General features: G+C 38.6%; 1 protein-coding gene across 6 annotated transcripts in view; it reads right to left on the reverse strand.

Moving 5' to 3' along the window:
- Window positions 1-21604, reverse strand: part of LOC121953971 (histone deacetylase 7-like) — a 62036-nt gene that overhangs the window by 18726 nt on the left and 21706 nt on the right. For 3 of the 6 annotated variants that reach the window (XM_088085520.1, XM_042501263.2, XM_088085541.1), the window contains 10 exons: window positions 8702-8886; window positions 8096-8177; window positions 7449-7563; window positions 7124-7203; window positions 5983-6096; window positions 5649-5746; window positions 4044-4124; window positions 3430-3583; window positions 883-1127; window positions 385-591 (listed from right to left, as the gene is read on the reverse strand). In XM_088085520.1, the coding sequence (XP_087941646.1) occupies window positions 385-591; window positions 883-1127; window positions 3430-3583; window positions 4044-4124; window positions 5649-5746; window positions 5983-6096; window positions 7124-7203; window positions 7449-7563; window positions 8096-8177; window positions 8702-8886 (1361 nt within the window). Of the gene's footprint in view, window positions 1-384; window positions 592-882; window positions 1128-3429; window positions 3584-4043; window positions 4125-5648; window positions 5747-5982; window positions 6097-7123; window positions 7204-7448; window positions 7564-8095; window positions 8178-8701; window positions 8887-19796; window positions 20184-21604 lie in introns of those variants that run through there. The other 3 variants (XM_042501271.2, XM_088085528.1, XM_042501296.2) reach the window with 3 other exon arrangements.

A 21604-nucleotide genomic window follows, 5' to 3' on the forward strand; every position in this document is an offset into this window, starting at 1 on the left:
CTCCATTCATCTTGTATAAATGAAGCTACAGCGCCCTCTGATGTCATAACATGCTTCCAACAAGTACATTTATGTACAAAAGCACTAAGAATGCAATTTTTAAACTATTACTACCTGTTTGTTCTTTGTTATTGGTTACATGAACTAAACATACTTCTGCAAAGTTCTGCAAACATTATTGTAGAGCTGTACAAGCTTCATTGGAATGCTAACATACACCTGTTAACTGATCCTCATCAGTACCATCAAGGGGCAACAAACATAATTATTCATAAAATGCGAAATTCATTAGCAGAGAGTTAGTGTCAATATACTTTTATCTCTAGCAAAAAAACAACATTAAAGCATGAATGCAATTTTCTTTTAATGAGTTCATATCAGTACCTGACTAAGTAGATGTGAGGGCTCGATCAAGCTGTCGCGTGAGGAGGTAGTTGACTCTGTGTCGTAAACTGAGTCTGTGCTTGCAGTGCTCTGTCTCCTGCGGTATACTTCCTCACACATCGAGCCAGGTTCTGAATCGCATATGGACCCAGGCCCCGAACCTGATCCAGATCCAGTCTCTTCCAGGTCCATGTCCTCTGATGGGATCTGTTTCAGACAAGGCTTCTCAATGGACTTGCATGTCAACTGATATAAGGTATAGGTTTTACAGTGTAAACAAGTAAACAAGTAACACACACCTGTATACAACTGATAATAAATCATTTAGTTTTGATTTGATTTGTATTTAGTCAAATTTAAAGGAAACCTTTTCTTAAGGAAAATCTGAGCACAAGTCCACACAAAGATGCTACAGAATAAACCCTATTAAGATTTACTGCTATCAGTATTAGTTTATTTGTGTGTGACATGCTTGTGTCCATGCCTGCCTCCTCTCACCTTGCTCAGGTGTGCATTCTGCTTGAACCTCTCCAGTCCGCTCTTGGGGAATTGCTGTGGCAGCTGGTGCTGGTTGAGTGGGTGCTGGCTGGCAATCAGAGAAAGAGGTGAGTGGCTGTAGGGCGGAGGCTCTGAGCGTGTACGCTCCAAGGGCCTGTGGGAGGGCAAGGTAACAACGCCTTCCCTTCTGGTGGGGGAGGACAGGCGAGGCTGCTGCTGCAGAGGAATGGAGCTCAAACCGTGAACTGCAGACAGGAGGAGAGACAGAATGAGATTAAAAGATTGCAAATAAATATGGGGCAGACAGAATAAGAGAAAGCAGAGGGGTACACGTGGAAGCACAATGGATGGGGCATAAAACATAACAAAAAAAAGGAGTTGGAAAAAAAAAGAAAATACAGGTAAATGGGTAGGAGGAAAGTAAAGCTGACAGTGACATTATGATCATCTAGATGAACTATTCATGTTTAACTCCAATATTTATTTATTTAGAACATGAATACAGAACATGTATTCATGTTCTTAATAATAATACAAAGGAAAATTTGTATTGATGATATTTGAATTTACAGTGCATTTCTGTATTGTTTGTGAAGCTGCATCACTGTCAAAAGTCCAGTAGAGGACACCCTTTTGCCATTTATATTATCACAGTCAGGTAAAAGAAATGTAGCAGTAGACATCAGTGTTCCTGCAGTTTTGGATTTAAAACAAATAGACCATTTCTGCTGCACATTTTGAAATATTTTAGCAGGAGGAGTGCAGTTGTTACTTTACTTTACTGAACTTGCACACCTAAAGGGTATGCAGAAGTTGTTGACATTATTAGTTCCACCTCTGCTTTTCCTGCAAAAACAAGTAGGAATGTCTGCTGTGAAAAAGGCCACTTATGAGTGCTGTTAATGGTTAATATACATGCTTTTTTGTTCTGACTGGCAGTACTGAAACGACAGGTGAGCCTGCAGAAGATTATTTTTGTCATTCAAATGTCATGTATAAGCAACAGAAAATATGTGAACATTAATTTGGTCTGTGCTTCTCTTACAGGTACAGGTAAGCAACTGAACATACCATCACAAATGCATATATCGTATTGCAATATATCCATCAAATTTTAATCATCATGTTAATAAACAAAATCTACTCACTGCCATTGGCAGAAGAAGGAAACTGAAGAAGGGTAGCTATATACTGCCCAATCTCAAAATATGTGAAAAAACAAACAAGGTGAAAAACTTCCTGCATGAATTACATAACCTCCTGATTACAGACAACAAAATAAAAGCTTACACTTCACAATAGAGTCCCACACCACACTCCCCACCAGTTCCCGTGTACCTAGACTAAATTTAACGTCAGTAAACAGTTTGAGTTTAGTTGAGTTGAGTTTAATTCCAGTTCAAAGTTTTATGCCTTTTTAAGTGAATCTGAAGCAAAGAATGTTTTGCCTATTGAGCTGCTTCTGCAGGGTCTCCTGCTATCTTTGTTACTATATGAGTTTCTCTGTGGGGAGAGGTGTGTCCATTTAGCACCTTGAGAGACGAGTTCTCTGAAAAGCAGCCCTGTCACTGGGGCAAAGAAGCTCAGGGGTTTAAAGACAATGTTAATTTTGTATCCCTCTTCAACTGGATGATATCTGGAATTCTTTTATGGTAAATGAGAACACGTCAGTTGTCATGTTTCAAGTAACTCACAAGCTGCTCTGGACATGTAAATCATAAACAGCAAGGTCCTGGAATTCAATGTTTTTCCACATGATCTTCACTCAGTAAGGCATTTATGACATCATCCTAAATAAAATTGGAAGCTATCTCTTTGATTGACTGTGGCTTGGGTTGTACCTCATTTATATGTTGCATTGGACTAAAATTTTTGCAAAGTCAATAATTAAAAATTAAATGTAATATATCTGCAACATTGTAGTTGTCTAAATACACAGAAAATATAGTTGTTTCTTCTGAAAGAAAGAAAAAATAAAATATTTGCCAAATATAATCAGATAAAGAAACATGTTCCTCCCTAAACCTGATGGCGACATCCAGAAGACTGCTGCTGAGACTGAGGCGAGACAACATTCAGTGACACACCTTTGAACAGAGCAACTTGGATTTTTTAAGGTTTTTCTGGATGGTACACCAAAAAAGAGGAGGCAACAGGCTTCCCAATCCTCCTCTAGTGGTGGTGCCAGCTTATCATAATGGTTAACTAAGATGTCTTGCATGAACGAGTCAGCTTGAATGGTGGATTTTGAAATAACCCCAAAGTGACACAAGCCATTGGTATGCAAATTGTTGATTGCTTGGAATTGTCATGGCTGACGCAAAGGTAGGGCAGCCATCCAGCTACATGTGTCATTTGTTATGAATCCCACTATCCACCGACTGGAGAGAAGTCAGACCTTTAATCGCAGGTAGAATGTATAAACCTTTTCTACACATCTTTGTTTTGTGTTGTCACTTGCATGTCTAGATGCTTGTTTTCTGTACGTGTACATATTAAGGTATTTCTGTTTCTGCTGTACAACACATTCATTGTTATAAAACTCACGAGAGACAAGTTGGGAGTGCACCAGTCCAGTGTGTGGTTCCAGTATGAGCACAGGCTGCAAGGACTGAGCCAGAGCTGGACTGCTTTCTTCCAGAGGCAGGTAGACCTGATGCAGAGCAGATACTGCCAATGGCCTCGCTACCCGCAGGTCAGCCTGCAGAGAGAGGTGATAAGAGGAGACATGATGGTCACAAACGCCAGAAAGGTCAGTAGGAATTAGGGAGGCCCTTGTCATGGTTGCAGCTTAACACAAATGAGCAAAATGGAGTGTCAGTGCATACAGCGAGGGCTTCATGGGCTGTTTGCAATGTACAGTAGAGATAAACTCATCAACCAACATGTTCGCATTGTCATCCAGTGACTAAACTACCACATGACTGACTGACAAGATATGAAAGCACCACTGAGATCAAGAGGGAAGTGAAACCCTGAAGACACCACATTGTTCTATAAGTGTACCAAGTGTGCAGGCGCTATTTTAGACATTAAGCCTGACATACACATGTATTCATAGATTGAGTACATCTCCATGGGGTCTGTATTTTTTGTGAAATAAAACATCAACAGTTTATATATTGATTATGAAGGGAACCCTAGACAGTAGTTTTGCTAACCTGAGCAGGAAGTCCAGCAGTGATGTTGGGCATGGCAGTGGGGTTGGGAGAGGAGCTAAAATGGGCCAGCAACCTCTGTGCCTGAATCAGACAGAGATATTCATTAAAGAAATTATCTGCAAGCCAACCAGCAAGGGAAATTATGGTAAATATAATGAAGAGAAAATGGGTATATGGTATATCAGTATTTTAATTAGATGAGGAGTGATCAAGTAACATGTATTTGTACAACCTGCCATCTGGTCTCCCTGTTTAAATCATAGGGCACCATTAGTGTACTGCATTTAATGCCCAGTTAACATTCAGCTTTTTGTGGTTGTCCTTTAAAGAGCAGAGATAAAACCGGCAGACCAGAGTAATATGTTTTTAGCAATAAAAAAAACAAGAAAGAAAAAAAAGGTTTTCTAGGAAATATATCATGAATTAAACCATAATGTGAAGTTAGAACAGATGTACATAAAGGTTGAAAACTTATTGTCCCCTGCATTGTGTTTCCTAACCTGTGCGTCATTATGTGCTGGTGCGGCTAAGACAGTCTGCTGAATTGCTATATGCTATGATTTATGTCAGCTTTAGGGTTGTATAAAAAAAACTGCACACTGACTTGCCTCACTTGCTCACAAGACAAGCTTAACTCAGTGAAGTTGCAATACATCTACCAAAAGTCTGAAGTTCTGCCTGACAGTCTTTATTGTATTTGTTAGATTAAAGTTTTCTAAAGTGTAGTATTAAAGGGATACTTTGGATTTTTTAAAGTGGGGTTCTATGATGTACTTATACATAGTTAATGTATTACCTACAGTGGATGTCAGTCAGCATGCCCCCAGTATGGAGAAGAAGGCTGGAGTGTAACGCGAGAAGTAACAACAAACAACAACAAACAACAAAACATATTTTTGCCACCTAAAATAGTCCCACCTAAAAAAATAAACACCAATTTGAGTGTACACTATACTCAGAGTATTTTCAATGCTTTACCTCTCTGTCAGACAGCAATTTCCAAGTGAGAACTGAGGCCGCTATATTGCTCTCTTTAAAGCCAGACTCCTCGATATGTTTTTTTTTTTTTTTTTAAATTAACCGTGTGACTTTGGTGTTTAAAAGGGTGAGTTTGGATTCATCAAAGTCACACAATAACACAAACCAACTAACTGATTGAGGCAGCAGTATACCTGCAGCTCCTGTGTTCCGCGAGCCAAAATCACCATTTTTGTTAATTAAGTCTGGTGGCTTCAACAAGAGTGAAGATGTGGAACTGAAGCCATTAAAGCTTTTAAAGCTTCCCCGTTGGAATGGGCTGTATGACTAAAGGTAAAGTGGTGAAAATACACTCAGTGTAGTGTATACTTAACCTATTATAGATGTTTTTCTGAAGGACTTTTTATGTGGCTAAAATGCATTTCATTGCTCACCCTATCTACAGCAGTATGGCTTAGCTTCCATGTCTGAGACCAGCCTGCTTCTCCAAATTGGGGGTGTGCTGACTGCCATCAACTGTAGGTAATACATTAGCTATGGGTAAGAACCTCAAACAACCCCAGTTTAAAAAAATCTGAACTATCCCTTAAAGAAAGAATATCTACAAAATATAAAGGAATGGCTCACCTCATGAGCCAGTGGGAGGTGACCATTATCCGAATTGAGGCTGTCATTGGGTGAGCTGCACCCTGATGCTGGGTTGCTGCTGCTGCTCGGGGAGGAGTCTGGATGACAGAATTGAGACACGCCCATCAGCTCACTGTCAGAACAGATGTGGTCAAACGGCACCAAAAGAGGCACAAATCAAACTGAAAAATGAATCAAACTGTGTCTCTACAGTACACATAAAAATATATATGTAACAAAGTAACAGATATAACAATGGCTTATCATAGCAGCATAAACTTGATGTAGGTAAACGATGACGAGACAGTGTTGCAGCTAAATGTAGATACTTTACCCAGAGTTTCTGTCCTGTGCTTGACCATGGGAGGAGCACTGATCTTACGCTGCAGCGGGTTTGGCCTTGTACTGATGAGCTTCTTTAACTTCCACTTCAGCGTGGGCTCAGACACTGCATACACACACACACACACACACACACACACACACACACACACACACACACACACACACACACACAATATACACACATAAATAAGTGACGAAGCACAGATACAGACACGGATATACTAATCCCGAAGGTATCAAAGACAGTAAAGACCCTGAGCTTTCAAATGCACAGATATTAATAATAAACAGACTTATACTACGTTTACACCAACAACAATGCTTTCACACAGCAATGCACATACTACAAGGACGCACTCAATTTCCGTAACAAAACCAAGTTACAGCAATCTACAGCACAGCTGAACCAAACAAATACCACAGCCCTGGTCAATAACATAAAAAACTCCCATGTTTACATTGGTCAGGCTCCAATAAGCCCAAACAAAACAATCAATCAGTGACTGGTTCAGTGCAGATAAAAGGCAGCTTTGTGTTGTCGCAGAGCCAAAAAAAGCACTGGAGGGTGTGTATGTGTGTGTGTGTGCTGGCACCGAAGGGTTCTAGGGCAACACAAATAAATAATGTTCGTGCACTCGCAGAGATGTACAGGAAGACAAAACCACTCCCACTCTCATTCACATGGCGAGGGACATGCCACTGGACTCTCACACGGTTCATTTTACAAATACCTTCTCTAAAGTTATGTAACTGCTTTGGTCTTTGTGTCTCGCTGTTGTTTTTATGACCGTTCGGTCTCTCTCTGGCCCTGCAGGCCTGGTGCTTAATGAGTTTCCTTCGTCTCGCTGGTAAGGACACCCCTGTGTACATTCATTTTCTTCCTCGCTTTCTCATTCTCTAGTCCAGAATATGTCATGTAATGACAGTTTGCTGAGACACTGAAAAGAATCACACTGAACAAAATATCCCACTGAGCTATGCAGTAGGATGACTTCTGAGTCAAACTCAAATTACACAGAGAGCACCGCAACAGAACAGACCTGAAATGGAAAATCACCAGTGACCTTAACAGCTTTAACCCTGGGGTGGGAACCCTCATCACAGAAAAAAAACAACCAGAGGTGTCTCACCTGTCCTGCGCAGGCAGAGGTCTTTACGCTGGTCACAGGGTGTAGGCTGAGACTTAGGGGACATGTCTGGAACCGGTAGCCTGGGTAACCAAAATAATTTAAGATACACTGCTTCCTTTCTGAGTTGGTATTAAAAAAATTGCTGTTTTTAACACAAATTTCAGTGTTATTGTGTTACTTTTATTATGATATAAATCAGGAAAACTAAAGAACTTCATTATAACAATAAAATGTCAGTCATATTTTTTTGCAAAATCTGTGCTGTGTTGCAGCTTGCAAGCCTAAGTTCTACTCTGAAAAATCATTGATCTGTTTTCTCTCTTACCTGTATCCTGGTGAAGGACTGCTGTGGTTGGGAGTGACCCGGTCATGGGTGGGCTGACTCTTCATAATGATGTGTTCCCGTAGTTTCTGTCTAACCAATGGACTGGCCACAGCACCTACCAGTCAATAAAGTCACTTCATCAGGAAGAAGACAGTGATTTGGATCATGTACAGCCATAGACCTATACAGCCAACAGAGGGACTGATCAATTTAAATTAAGACAAATGTTTTTGATAGAGAAAGGTAAATAGTTTTTCTTAAAGAAAAAACAATTTAGATTTAATAATTAAAACATTAATATAGTAGCAATAAGAAGTCGGGTACTTTCTTATTTTGGATCCAGGATAGTTGTCACTTTCCTCCGAGCTCTCTTCACTTCCTCTACATTGTAACACTAAAAACAGCTCAAAGTGTTTCCTGAAACCAGTGCGTTTGTTTGACTTTGGTTTGATATGAGTACAAATTTCCTTGGAATCTGAGAATAGATCACAGCACTGTTGGAAATCCCCTTCTTTTTCATTGAAACATACAGTGTTCTATGACTCAGACGAGGAGTACGTCAACAGCCAAATGGTCTTTCAGAGAACCTACGAAAACACATTACAGTAAGGAGAAATATATTACATGATATTACATGTGATACTCACTCTGCTCCTTTCTACCCTTTCGTGTCAAGTGTTGGAGCTGTTCTCTTTTACCCTGCTCCATCTCTCTCTGTTCAATGTTATACTGAGAAGAAAAACAACAAACAGATGTTAATACTGACCGATCTAGTCAGCTTGGACTGTGTACGTAAGATTTGCATAAAAATATAGTATAAAATATAGCACTAGAGGTGCAGCTTCAACTGTCTGATTCATGATCAGCATCCATCAGCATCTAATGCTGAGAGGCTGGTCTTTTTACAGTAACCTGACATGCTTCTTATTCATTTCTGCTGAGGATTCAGCCTGTGTAAAAGCAAAAGCAGCACACTTGTTCTTGTGGTTGATGTGGCAGGAGGTCCATCTGTCTTTAACTCCGTGCATCTAACCCTCATCCAAATAAAATGAGCATATTCAGTCATATTAAGTCTCTGTTTATGTACTGAATGCTGATGATACAGAAAGATTAAAGCACACATTTCGATTATTTAAAATGACAAATCAAAACTATGAATCATAGATTAAGCCGATATAATTAAGTTGCCGCTAGTTATAATTGGCGCTGTTGAAGCTCTCCTTTATCAACCTGACACACAAGTTTGTCCTTACCGGCAAGTGCTGCTGGGAAAACTGGGAGCAATGCTGAGAGGTGAGGGGTCCCAGGAAGAAGGGAGGGTGGGGGGCCAGCATGGCCGTATCTAGGCCTGGATGTAACAACCTCTGGGTCACACTTAGGTCCATGGGTTGCTCCCCATGTATGGATAAAGAAACCTGATTGCTGATGATCACATCCACTACAGAAGGAGAGAGAGAGAGAGAGAGAATAACACATCATTTTGTTGAAGGGTATTACAAGGTATCGGGAGTTTCATACGAATCATCATAAATGAAGAATATCAAAAGTAATACAAATGTCTTGGATGTCATAACACAAAGGGGAGCATGTTTTAAACAGATAATCAAGAAAAAGGTTTGAGAACAATCTGAGTGCCATTTACGACTTTTGTTTTACATAAACATGATCAAGAGTGCACTCAGTTTACTTGGCATAAGTGTATACCCAGATGTGTACTTGTACTTGAACTCTGCACATTCACCAGTCATATTTCATTTCATTCAAGTCTTCCTGCCTCAAGTGAACTGGCCATTGTCCAACACTGCATTCAGGAAGGCACAAGAGTGGGGTTGTTTGTGTGTGTTGGGGTTGGAGGGGCACAAAAGAAAAAAAGAATGAAGGAAATAGGGTGGGAAGTTGGATTTGAACATTGTGTGGTCAAGGCATTTGGGTCAGGTACATCAATCTGTCATCTCCCTTCCAGGTTTTACTAAAATGAAAGAAATGAAAAGCTAAGTTTAGCATGGGTAAGACAATTGAACCAAGCTCTGGTGTCCTAACGAAAGACAGATGTCTTTTTATAGGTGCAGGAGAGTGCGAAAAGGTTTTGATCCATTTATAGGCCACTGTAAATATGTTAGAAGAGCCTTAGTATTCACCTTGAAAGATACTGTCCCATGCATGGCACAACATGGGCCTGACGGTAAGACTTATAAAACAGACAGAAGGCTAATGATGACTAGTGATGAACTATTGTGATGCACCATAACAACAAGACAAAAACAAATGCAAGCTCACAGATAATTTGATACCGCTTCACGTGTCAAAGTGACTGACATCTGAAACCAATAAACACAGTGAGGAATGTTTCGGTACCAATACAAAAGCTTAGACAGATACAGTATGGAACAAGACACCTTGCTCCCTCTGGGGTGGAGGGACAGTGGAAGGGAGGGAAGGACATGGAAATTTACTGAACCCGTATGCCTGAATGATTGCAACCCAAAATATTACTCAACATTACTCACTCAATTCCTGTAAGTGAGCGTTTCTTTACTGGCATACCTTGCTGAATAATGTTACTGACTGTGGAAAACACTGTAACACAGTAACAGCTTTGCGATGACAACACTGCCTCTCACATCACAGTATCTCAGAAAAAATACTTGCATTGCAATTATTCACTTGTTTTGAGAGTTATCCAGGAGTTAGCAAATAGAATATTACATTATCAAACCAACTGATAAGGCACACTAAAAATAAGACAAGAAGCCCACATAGCAGTTGCAGATAAGTCAAGTAAACACAAAGCTTTTTGAAGGTTTGGACTGGCATCTACTATTAAAATTAACAGCAGCTCCCCCAAAGAAAATAGCGCATTGACTGAAATAAAGTCCACAGCACTTACATAAATTACAGACACAACATCAGATCTAACTTTCAGCAGTGCAGCAGCAGCTCCAAACAAACCTCCAATAAAAAGGTTGCACACAAGACCCACTGAACTTCCCCCCTGCAGGAACCACACGGTGAGTCGCACAGACCCAGGCGGCATTACTTAGCCCTTACTCCCAACAGCAGGACTGACTCAGAGAGAGAAGCACTCACGTCTGTGAAGGCGTTTCAGGTTGACAAAATTCCTCTGAAGAAGAAAACACTCCCACACTCTTATTACTGCAGGTCAAGTGATAATTACACACAGTAGAACATGCACAAACAGGCAGGGAGTTAATAAGACCAGAACTATTTACAGTCCCAGATAATATTTGACAGTTTTAACAAAATGATTCAGTTCTGTTGTCCTGCTTGATAACCAAAGTTCATGATGCCAACAGTATTAGTTTGTGGAGAAAACCATGTATTTTCTGCATGTAACAGAAAAAAAAAATAGTTTGTGTGAACTAAAATTTTGGTGCATTTGTACTGCTCATCATAGAGCACAGCTACACACAGGAAGTTAAGCCTCCTGTAAAAAATTATACATGCAATTTACACGCTTCTTGCGTCACTGGAATCCTACCTTGCCAGGTAACAAAGCTATGACATGTCAGACAAAACCTAATCTCTAAAAATATCTGAACCTGCCCCACAGCTGGTTCTAACTCTGTAACAATATGTCACTGTTGAAGTTGACAGGACCTGTTTTGTTAAGCCTTGGATGTTTTTTTTTTTGGGGTTGTTTTTTTTTTTTTTTTACTGTAATTTAAAAAAGTTAAATGTGCAACAGGAATTACCTGTTGCAACAGAACACTATGTATTACCAGAAGAATGTCTGTGTGTTTTCAAAGGAAATCAGACAATCACTGGAGCAGCGGTACAGTGGTGTTTGTGGTGATGGGGACTGAAATAATCTGCATACATATTCACACAAAAACACACACATGGTTACCAAACAAGTCAGCTGCCCTGAGAGAAAGGAAATCATCAGGAAGTCAGTCTCATCTAAACAGAAAAGAAACACCTGCGGTATATTTTTACCCTGAATACAGAGCGAAGACCAGGCTGCAGCGACTATACGTATCTGAACTCAACTCACTTTATACAACAAGAAACGTCCCCACAGAGTTTTTTGTAACGACACCAAAGCTGTGACTTACAACATGACTCACATGACTGGACACAAAAGCCAGCTTGGTCATCGCATAATGCATTTTTAGAGTCAACTGAACTGTCAAGGTTTCTTCCATCTTGAGCCTGAAAAGTATAAAAAGCTGCTGATGACTTACGCCCATCTTATCAAGAGTTCACTTCTGTACAAGAGAGCATTTACAGTATGCACTTGTTTTGGTTGGTGCGTTGCTTCAGGTATTTTTTAGCTAACATTCTTTTCCTTGGTCAGTTTCCTCAATTGTGCTCTAAGAACACAAGACACATCTAAAAAACTGAAAAGACATGCTATTTATATGATAAAATCTGGAACGATTTAAAAATAAGGAGAACTGCATCTAGATAAGATCTGTGTGTGTGCTTCTGTCTCTCTCATTCGAGCGTTGTGGTGCTAAAAATAGTGAGGAGACAAACTTCTGGTTTCTGTAATAGCATATTCGTTTCACAACCATCATCCTCTTTCTGTGTGCCTTCTGCAGCAGCAACACACCAAAGCACTGACACACACTTACATGCACACACCTGCAGACATGCACAGTCTTCACTGGTGCGTGTGCGTGTGCGTGTGCGCGCGCGCGCGCACACACACACACACACACACACACACACACACACACAGAGAAACAGTGACTTCCTGTTTCTAAAGTTAGTCTGCACCATAACATCCTCTTGGTTCATTTAGGCAAGCAGAAGCTGCTATTTTGGTTGAATGGCTTCATTGGCTCATTTCTGCAGCTTGAGAGTTACAGATGTCCCTCAGCAGTATTTATATCCACACTGTGGCCCTAAAATGTGCTTTGTTTATTGTTGGAGTGAACTCCACAGTGGTATTGGATACGTTTGGAAGTCACACACATCAGGTTAAGTGCTAGCTACTATTTGTATACATAAACACTGGCAAAAGGCTTGAGGTTTATGCCTGGCTAGATGAGCAGCAAAGCAGAAAGAGCAGGAGTTCAGTGACAAAATGTCATGTGAACTAAAACAGATGCTAACAATATTGTTTCTAGTAACAGGGGTTACTACGTCTCACAGCAAGTTGGATTTAATGCTTATGACTTTCAAAAGCCATTTAAAATTATATTTATGAGCAATTTAACAATAACCAAAACTGAAGGAAAAAGCATGATACAACATTATTACTTTGTTTGCAGACAATTTTGACCAAATGTTCATTGTAACATAAAACATGACTTTTTTGGTCAAGTTGAAAATTTAGATGGGTTACTTCAAATGCAGCAAAAATGAAAACTTTCCAGAGTAGAACACATGGAAAACAATCAATATTTTCATAACATCCATTTGGTTTGCCTTCAAAAAAGCTTGTTCATTAGTCATTTAGTTGGATGTAGTGAATGTTTGAGTTGCTGGTGCTGAGTGTTGTAGGGTATTTGATTAAGTATTTAAAAATTAGATATTATTTTAAGTACTTGAAAGTAGATTTTAAATTGCAACATCAGAAAAAAAAACTATTCTTTATATCCTACCTAACATTTATTATTGGCATTTTAAAGACTTAAAAGATTGATTCAAGACAGTTTTACACCAATTAAGGCCATATATATATATATATATATATATATATATATATATATATATTTTTTATGAATTCAGTGCGTTTGAAGACTTTTTAAGGATCCGCTTGAACCCTGAAGATATTAAGCATGCCAACTTGTGCTGAGTGTAAATGTTTATATTCAGGGTGAAACTGATCAATGGAATACACACACACACACACACTCTCTCACACACACACGTGCACACACATGCAATTTTATGACCTCTACTTCACCATGCTGGCCACCTTCACCAGTTCCCCACCACCTATCTCTCCGTCCTTTTCTGCGTCCCTCCCCCGTCCTTACGTTTAGAGGAATCCACAGCTGCTGGGGACATTCTGTCCCTCTGCTTCCGAGCAGCTGGAGTATCAATCTCCGTATGTGCGCATCCATAAGTGTGTGTGCTTGTGTGTGTCCGTTCTATACACGCCAAGATATTAATAGCTTGCAGTTGCTTCTTCTGAGTGTACACAGCAGGTCTTTGTGTTTGCATAAGTAGGATCTGCTTGTGCGACAGTTGAGCGTTCGTGTACACGTGTATCAGCGCATCAGTGTTGGCGCGTGTTGGTGCCAGTGTATTAATAGTGCCCATTTGTTTCTCTTGAAAGAACACTGAGACTCTTTGTGTAACTCTCAGTGTATGGAACCTTTGCCAGTTTATTTTTGGTGTCACCTGTCAGTAAACACTTGTGTTATTGTGTGTGATCATGCAAGTGCACATGTGTTTTAGGACACTGAGTTGCCTTGCTGTTTCTTGGCATATTAATAGCATCACACCACTTGTTTTTATGAGTGTGTGGCATGTGTCTATGTGCGCTTATAGGTGTATTAATAGCATTCCCAATCGCCTACACTTGCTTCTGTATGTGTTTGGCGTGTGTGCAAGTGACTGTCAATAACTTCAGTCATGTATCAGCCATACTGCAAATGGGTATGGATAGACAATACATTGACTTTGTAATTTTCAGGAGCAATTACTATCATCAGCATTATCTGTGATTATTAGTTTGATTGATTACTGTAAAATATTGTATCTGGCCTTGATACAAAAATTTCAAAACTAAAAAAACTAATCATTTTTTTTTATTATTGATGAATGTGTAAATTATTTTTTGATTAATCCATGAAATGTTTTGCTATGAAATCTCAGACAAAGTCAACGACAATTTCCTGGAGCCTAAGATGATGACTTGTAACTGTCTGGTTTGTATGTCCATCAGCCCTAAAAGTCAGGTATTAAATTTACGATGAGACAAAATGAAGAAAATATTAAAATACTGACATTTAAGGAAACGTTTGACATTTTTACTTAAAAATTGACTCAATCAATTATTCTGTTAACAAAATAGTTGCAGATCAATTATCTGTCAATAAATTTATCAATTAATTAATCCAGCGTATAGGCACACAACCATTCATATAGTATTTTATAAAAATGCACATACAACAATCCATTGTAAATGATCCATTGTAGGTTGTTAGGTAAGGTTTAGGCAAGTAAAGTTAAGCAGGTGAAGTTCAGGAAAAAAACAACAGTGTGACAGTGTTCTTTACAGTAATTTAAAGGTTAGTTGGTTTCACACTTCCCAGTCCTCCTGAGGAAAGTCCTACTTTGTGATCCATACACCTCTCCAACATGCCTCATTATGCTGACTTTCTGTCTTTATACTACTTCCTTTGACTTTCTGGTTATGTGCATTATAAACAAATTATTAGCTCATGATTACATTGGTTATATTAGGAATTATAGTGCATTATTTTTCATTGGTATATGTAACAACATTGCATGAGAGATGCTTTATCAACTAATTATTCTTTACATGTTACGGACAGAATGGGAGGAATCTTTGTCATGTCTAAAACATTTGGCCAATATATCATTATGGGATGTTTGGATGTTTTACCATTGCAATAGCCTCTGTAAAGTATACAGCATATCTCATTTACTTTTCTCCCCGAGGCTTATGTAGCAACATCTCATTATGCCATGACATAAGCAATACATTCTCACACATGTCTGTCAACAGTATAATCGCACAAGCAAATATGAGATTCCTTCATCGCCTAGTCTTTTCTTTCTTTCTCTGAGAGTCATCATTATATGTCTGTAATGTCCCTGCCACTCTCCTCAACCAAATGTTCAGAGGTCAGACAGTTAAAAGACTTCTCTTGATGTTGTGTCCCTGAGGCGACGCGGGAAAAAGATGAGGGGTCGCCAGCTCACTGAAGAGTTGTATGTGTATATGAGTGTCACAAGCTAGCATGCTCTTTAGTGTGATTCTCCAGCTTGATTTCTCACAGCCAAAACAGACATATAATTGTTGAAATGGTTTCATTTTTTCTACCGTGGGTTCCAAAGGGTCATTTTTTTCGGAGGGGAAAAACACAGCTAAATTTGGCCCAGGGAACTGTCATAAGGTTGGCATGAGACTGAAAATCTGTCTTGCCTGAGAACACACAAATGATGTGTTACTGCAAAAAGACACTGATACTCTCATGAACTAGCAGGTGTTCATAAGAAAGAGTGACAACACAGAACTCTCGCACTAATACACACCCTCATTTAGACATAACACACACAAATTATCACCCTAATATTGCTCTCAGTTATGCAAATTAAGACACGAGCCTGCATTTGACCTGACAGGAACGCCATCTGACTTCCTTTACGTGCTTCAAAAGAAACAATGACTGATTCAGGTCAGTGGTCTGTGCACTTCATCTCCACCTACAAAAATCCACCCCTGTCAATACCAGATGTTAGCTGAGTGAATGTGGCCTTTACACTCAAACCCACACTGATATACTGGCTTATATTTGTTTGTTTTTTCAACATGTAAAACCCAACACCTGGCAAACGGTGATTTGACCAAGAGAACAGGTTTTCATGCCCACCTCCAACTGTAAGCCATCCATGTGCATGCAGTATACTGTGTATAACAATCTGTAATTGCACTTTAGGTTAGAGGGCTATGTACAGAGAAGGGTGTCTTTGTTTCAAAAACACCCTGCAGTCTGTAAGGATAAGGTTACTGCTGTCTGGTACAAGCCTGATTTTACTGCTGGTTTTGATAACGTTACTGTCTTTGTTTGAACTTTGTTGATTTCCCTAATAATCTTCATCTTTTGTCCTTTCTCTCTCTCAGACAAACTCGCATGATACATCAGCAGAGACGGCCTCTTTGCTGTGTTTTTGAGAAACAGCTTGTATCAGTAGTCAGCTGAGTTGATCTTAAATCAGGAACAGGAAATGTGATCTGGGGCTCTGGCCGGTCCAGAACACTGTCTCTATTGTCAGTGCGCTGCTGTGGCTCACACTGGGAAAACGCTGGGGACTTTTAAAGGTTATCTGTCCTGGGAAAAGGTTGATATTCACTTTCACAACTAGCCTGCAGCACAAAGGTATACCCAAAATGGATATGATGGCTATGGATGGATGATGGCCTGATCACTAAATATGACCTGGTCTTTGTTGTGTTTATTATTACTAATACAAAGGCCTATCTGGGGTCAATAGAAAGGTTAATAAAGGAGTGTCTCATATAAGCTTCTCTCTCAGTGTTTACATGGAAAAAAGTGATTAATTCATAAGATGTGGAAGACCCCTCACTGATCATGTTAATCATCCATGCAGCTTGCAAAGTAAAAATAGAGCAATCTATGGGAATTTTAAACCTTTAAAACCTGAGCAAATTGGCTTGATCTCTTTCAAAAATATGAGGAGGATATGAGCAGCTTAACAAGAAATGGCCCAAAAATTGACAGGAAGTAAAAAATTACAAGAAGAATACCTGAAAATAAGAAAAAAGGAACATTAAAACAAATAAAAAAAAACAGACCTAGAAAACAAGTTTAAAAAATTAAAATTCAATACATTATTATAGGAATTATAGTTTACTGGATTTTTTTCCCTAGTTTTTTGACAATATCAAATAATCAGCCCCTGCTAATTTTCCTCATCATTTCCTGTTACCTTTTCCTACTTTGTTTTACAATTTGCAGGTACATTTCTTTTAATTTTAGAAGAAATCAAACTAATTTTCTCAGGTATCAGAGGTTTTATATATATATATATATATATATATATATATATATATATATATATATATATATATATATATATATATATATGGTATATAAACATGGACTTGACAAATTATTTTTCACTATTTCCAGACATTTTAGACACCTAAAAATGAATCAATTAATAAAGCGGATCAAGTTATGATGAAAATAATTGTTAGATGCAGCCCTCACTCCATCTCACAAATATTTCACAAACTGGTTAGTTATTTCAAAAAGTACCAGATTTTTTCTCTACCAACTCCTAAGGAAACTCAGAAAAGAAAACCTAAACAACTTGCACACATCTACAACTGTTTCGCTACAGAATGTGTTAAACCACACTGTTAAGTGAGGGCTCAGAAATGGCTCTAAATAAACGTGATCATCGTATGTTTCTTAAATAACAATGAATTTCTTTTAGAGGGTAAAAAACTGTACAAAGTGAAACTCAGCTTTATACCTCAGCAGTAAGTCAAAACAACACTGACTGCTAACAACCACATCCCTGCAACTGTCTAATGAGAATTATGTGACTTATAAAAGAGTTACCTTACTACTAGTTAGGCCAGAGTGTGACTTGCAGCTGATGTCCACTTCAGAAGCACAGATTCGACTTGTGCTGACATCAAAATGTCTTGGTGTAGCTACAAGAATGTGGACAAGAACCCACAGAGGGAGAGAAAAACATAATCTTTCACATCTCCAGTGTCAAGTGTGAATATTTAGCCTTTTCTCTAAAATGATGGTGGTAAGGTTTCACTTGAACCTCCAGCCAAATGAGGGCTATTCACTGTTTATGACTGTGACAAAGCCAAACCCACAGGCTACCACAACTTGTGGAGCAAAAGGGCCTTTGTAACTAACAGTTTGTGTAAGATGACACCAATCATGTCACATAAAGAGCTGGTTATAATAATCAGACTCTTTTTTCAGTAATGCACTTTGTAAACACTCAGGCATACCTTGATACTGTATTTGCACGCTGCAAAGGCATCCATGCATGTACTCAGGTAAACATTTACCCAATCAAAGCAGTAATGAGGATCACTGCTGGTTATCTGAGATGATGAGAGGAAAAAATTAGATCTAAAGCCACAGAAAGGGTGCAGAGGAGTGTAGGTGGTTTCGATTCCTTTGGCATGGCCCACATGAGTCTAATGTAACTGTATCCCTGCAACAGCACTAAGGCTATGACCTCATCCTGTCCAGAGAGGGAACCTGGACACATGAGAACATTATTCCACGCATGGCTGCCTGTGTGTGTGTTTATATTTTCTAGGCACTGAAGGGGCTTGGGTGGGATCTAACAATTTTTACGACTTCTGTCATAATACAGCACACACACTCCCACAACACAGCTGCCCACCCCTCAGTCTGTCAAACAACCAAACATTTGTTGCCTAGTAGTGAATGAGTCAAACTTTTCAATGACGTTATGGGCAGAAATACATCCAGTAGGAAATTCGACACTAGTGCTTACAATGAGGCCTTAATACCACAATTACATAATTATGTGCCCTATTTATCAACTTAAAATAGTCATGTTGCCTGTCAGGATTAGGATAATTAAAAGGGAACCTTGAGTTAAACAGTCAGTTAGTTCAGACTGGTAATGAGGTATTTACCAATTCAAACTACAGCCTCTGACTTTGGGTCATGACCTCATGACAAGTACACTGATTTCAAGGGATGCACAATACTGGATTTTTTTTTACCGATATCTGATATGCCATTATAACAACTTATCTGGTGGATAACCAATACTGATATCGTTATATCCACTCTTCCCCAAATTTTAGTGATCATCAAGTCTCTTCTTTAATGGAAATAACATCATATTATGCATACTCAGGCCTGGCCAGCTATTAGAAATTATTGGCAGGTGGGCAAAACTTTCCAAATTGGGCCCCTCATCATATCTACTGCAGCACCACTAGTGGAGCATAGACCTTTGGGCCAGCGTAATCTGTACCCTTTGGCCCCCAGTAGACCTGACTGTGGCCCCCTAGCAGATGAAAACATAAAATTCAATACTTTCAGTGTATGTAATATTCATTTATTGTGCAAAATAAGAAAAATACTTCAACTTAAGGTTGATGTTTTGCATATGTTGACTTTGTCAACATAAATATATATATATTAAAATATATTTATCAGTTTGCGATATCGTCAGAAATCAGCATGTTGGCTGATTTTGATATTTTATTTTAAAGCCAATTTCAGCAGATACCAGGGATATGCTGATATTATCAAGCATCCCTAGTGATTTTGGAAATTATTACTGCCACTTGTTTTATTGTTGTATTTCTTTAAATGAAAGGGGGAAACAGATAGATAACAGCAAAAAAAAAAAAAAAGAAAAATCAGACAGGTGAGTTTAAACACCTGTTTTTGTTTAGACACAAGGCAAGCCAGGAGAAGGATAACAGAATTAAGCTTAAAGTTTAGGCAGCTAATTTTAACAATTGCTCACTTTTTAATTTACCTTATAACATGAACAACTGGCATTTTTGTTCACAATAAAACAGTAAAGCAGCAGTCTGGATACATTAAAAAAGTTATAGTCTCCTAAAAAGCTATTTTAACTGCGTTTGCAATCTTACTTTATGCTGCATGTTAGCAAACAAACATCGCCTACCGTTTGGAGGTGGAGTTCAAAGGCGACGTATTTCCAACTTCATGCCGCGCCGGAGGGTCTGACAACCGGTTTAAAGGTACTAACAGCAAGTTAAAAAAAAGAAAATACTAATAAAAACCTTAGCCGAGTGTTTATCCTTTACATTTATGTCAGCTTTTTTTTTTTTCACTAAACTGGTCGTTAATGCGTCAGTTACCTGACTGGAGTTTTAAAATCAAAAACGTTGGTTTCAACCGTCAGCACGCGCCGCTGTCAGAACTGTAGAGCTCAAGTCCTGCACCTGAAAAGGTTTCAGTGATTATGTAAGAGAAATGCTGTCTGCCGTCACCGAGAGCTGCTCTCCACTTGTCTGTCTCCTCCTCACTGAGTGTCGGTAGTGAATGAAACTGCTGATGAAACCTGCTGGGAGTCTCACTTTCATCCGCGTATGTTGTCGGTGTGAGGGCTCCATCTGCTGAACTCAGCCGGATAAGGATGCGCGCGCGCGCGCTCTCTGTCTGTGTACAGTATAGTAAAATAATATTCATATACATTTATTGGATCTATGAGAATTTCTGTAGGCTGTAATTCATGTTTTAGGATATTTTATCTCGTTTGTTTATTTTGACTGTAGTGTTTTGTATTTATTTATTTTTTCATGCTACATGTTAATTGTTAGGGGCCTTCTCCCAAAAGCTTTATGTAGCTTATTTGGGGTGTCCCATTCATATGTTTCTTCTGCTGTATTGTATTTTATTCTGTGTCACTATTTCTTTGAGGTGTGGATATATGATGATGATAAGCCCCACCTTTACACAATAATGCGTCCGTAATATTAATTCAGTAATGCAATGTGCATTATTCTGAAATTCACCATTCTCCACAATGACTACTTTTACTTTTTGTACTTTTAGTACATTTTAATGTTAACATTTTTGTAGTTTTACTTGAATAAAAGTTTTAATACATGCATTTTACTTCTAAAGGATATTTCAAGTGGTGTAATTTTTTATTTTTGGGAGTATCTGTACTTTATGTGATTTTTATATTTCTGACAACTTTCACTTTTACTCCACTACATTGAGCATGAGCATTTTAGTTACTTGTTAAAAAAATAGGGGAGGAAGACAGGTGGACTAATGGAGGAGTGGGAATGAAAAAAATGGATTATGTATTTTTTAAATCCATTAATTTGGTTAAAAAAAAAACCCAAACTGTTTCTTCAAGTGTTATGTATGCTGCATTTTTAAGGTGGTGTATGTACGATGACATTAACTTCACAATTCTCAGAATTCTGATTGCTGGCTTTTTTTCTAACAGTATTTACGTGTACTTTTACTTTCAGTACTTTAGTACATTTAATATAGTAAAAATACCTTTTATAGGCCTACCTAAGTACAGTAAATTTCAGATACTATCAGATATTCTGATAGCTGACTTTAACTTCTACCAAAGGCATTTTCACTCAAGTATGGCTTTCATGTATTTTATACACCACACTGTGGTGCTGCTATTTTTACCAGAGTAAAAGTATTACTTGAGTATAGCCTACCTAAGAGTCGGGTATTAGCATTAAAACGTTTATGTGGCAACATACTTAAATAAAGTCACTTGGTTGCTAAGTGCCTCTTCAAAAAACACAGGGATACTGGCACTGCAGAAGGTAAACATAGACTGAAGTGCAGAATTAAGGAGTTACTTTTTCATAAGCAGCAACAGAAACACAAATCCTTTCAGGAATATTTTAGGAATATAACACTGAGTCCTAAAATCTGTTTGACTGAAAGACACAACTAAAGAGATGAAATATTTTTTGACTTAGTAAGCAC

The sequence above is a fragment of the Plectropomus leopardus genome, chromosome 2 (assembly GCF_026936395.1).
Source record: "Plectropomus leopardus strain MGB_pleo_1.0 chromosome 2, ASM2693639v1, whole genome shotgun sequence".
Classification (NCBI taxonomy): domain Eukaryota; kingdom Metazoa; phylum Chordata; class Actinopteri; order Perciformes; family Serranidae; genus Plectropomus; species Plectropomus leopardus.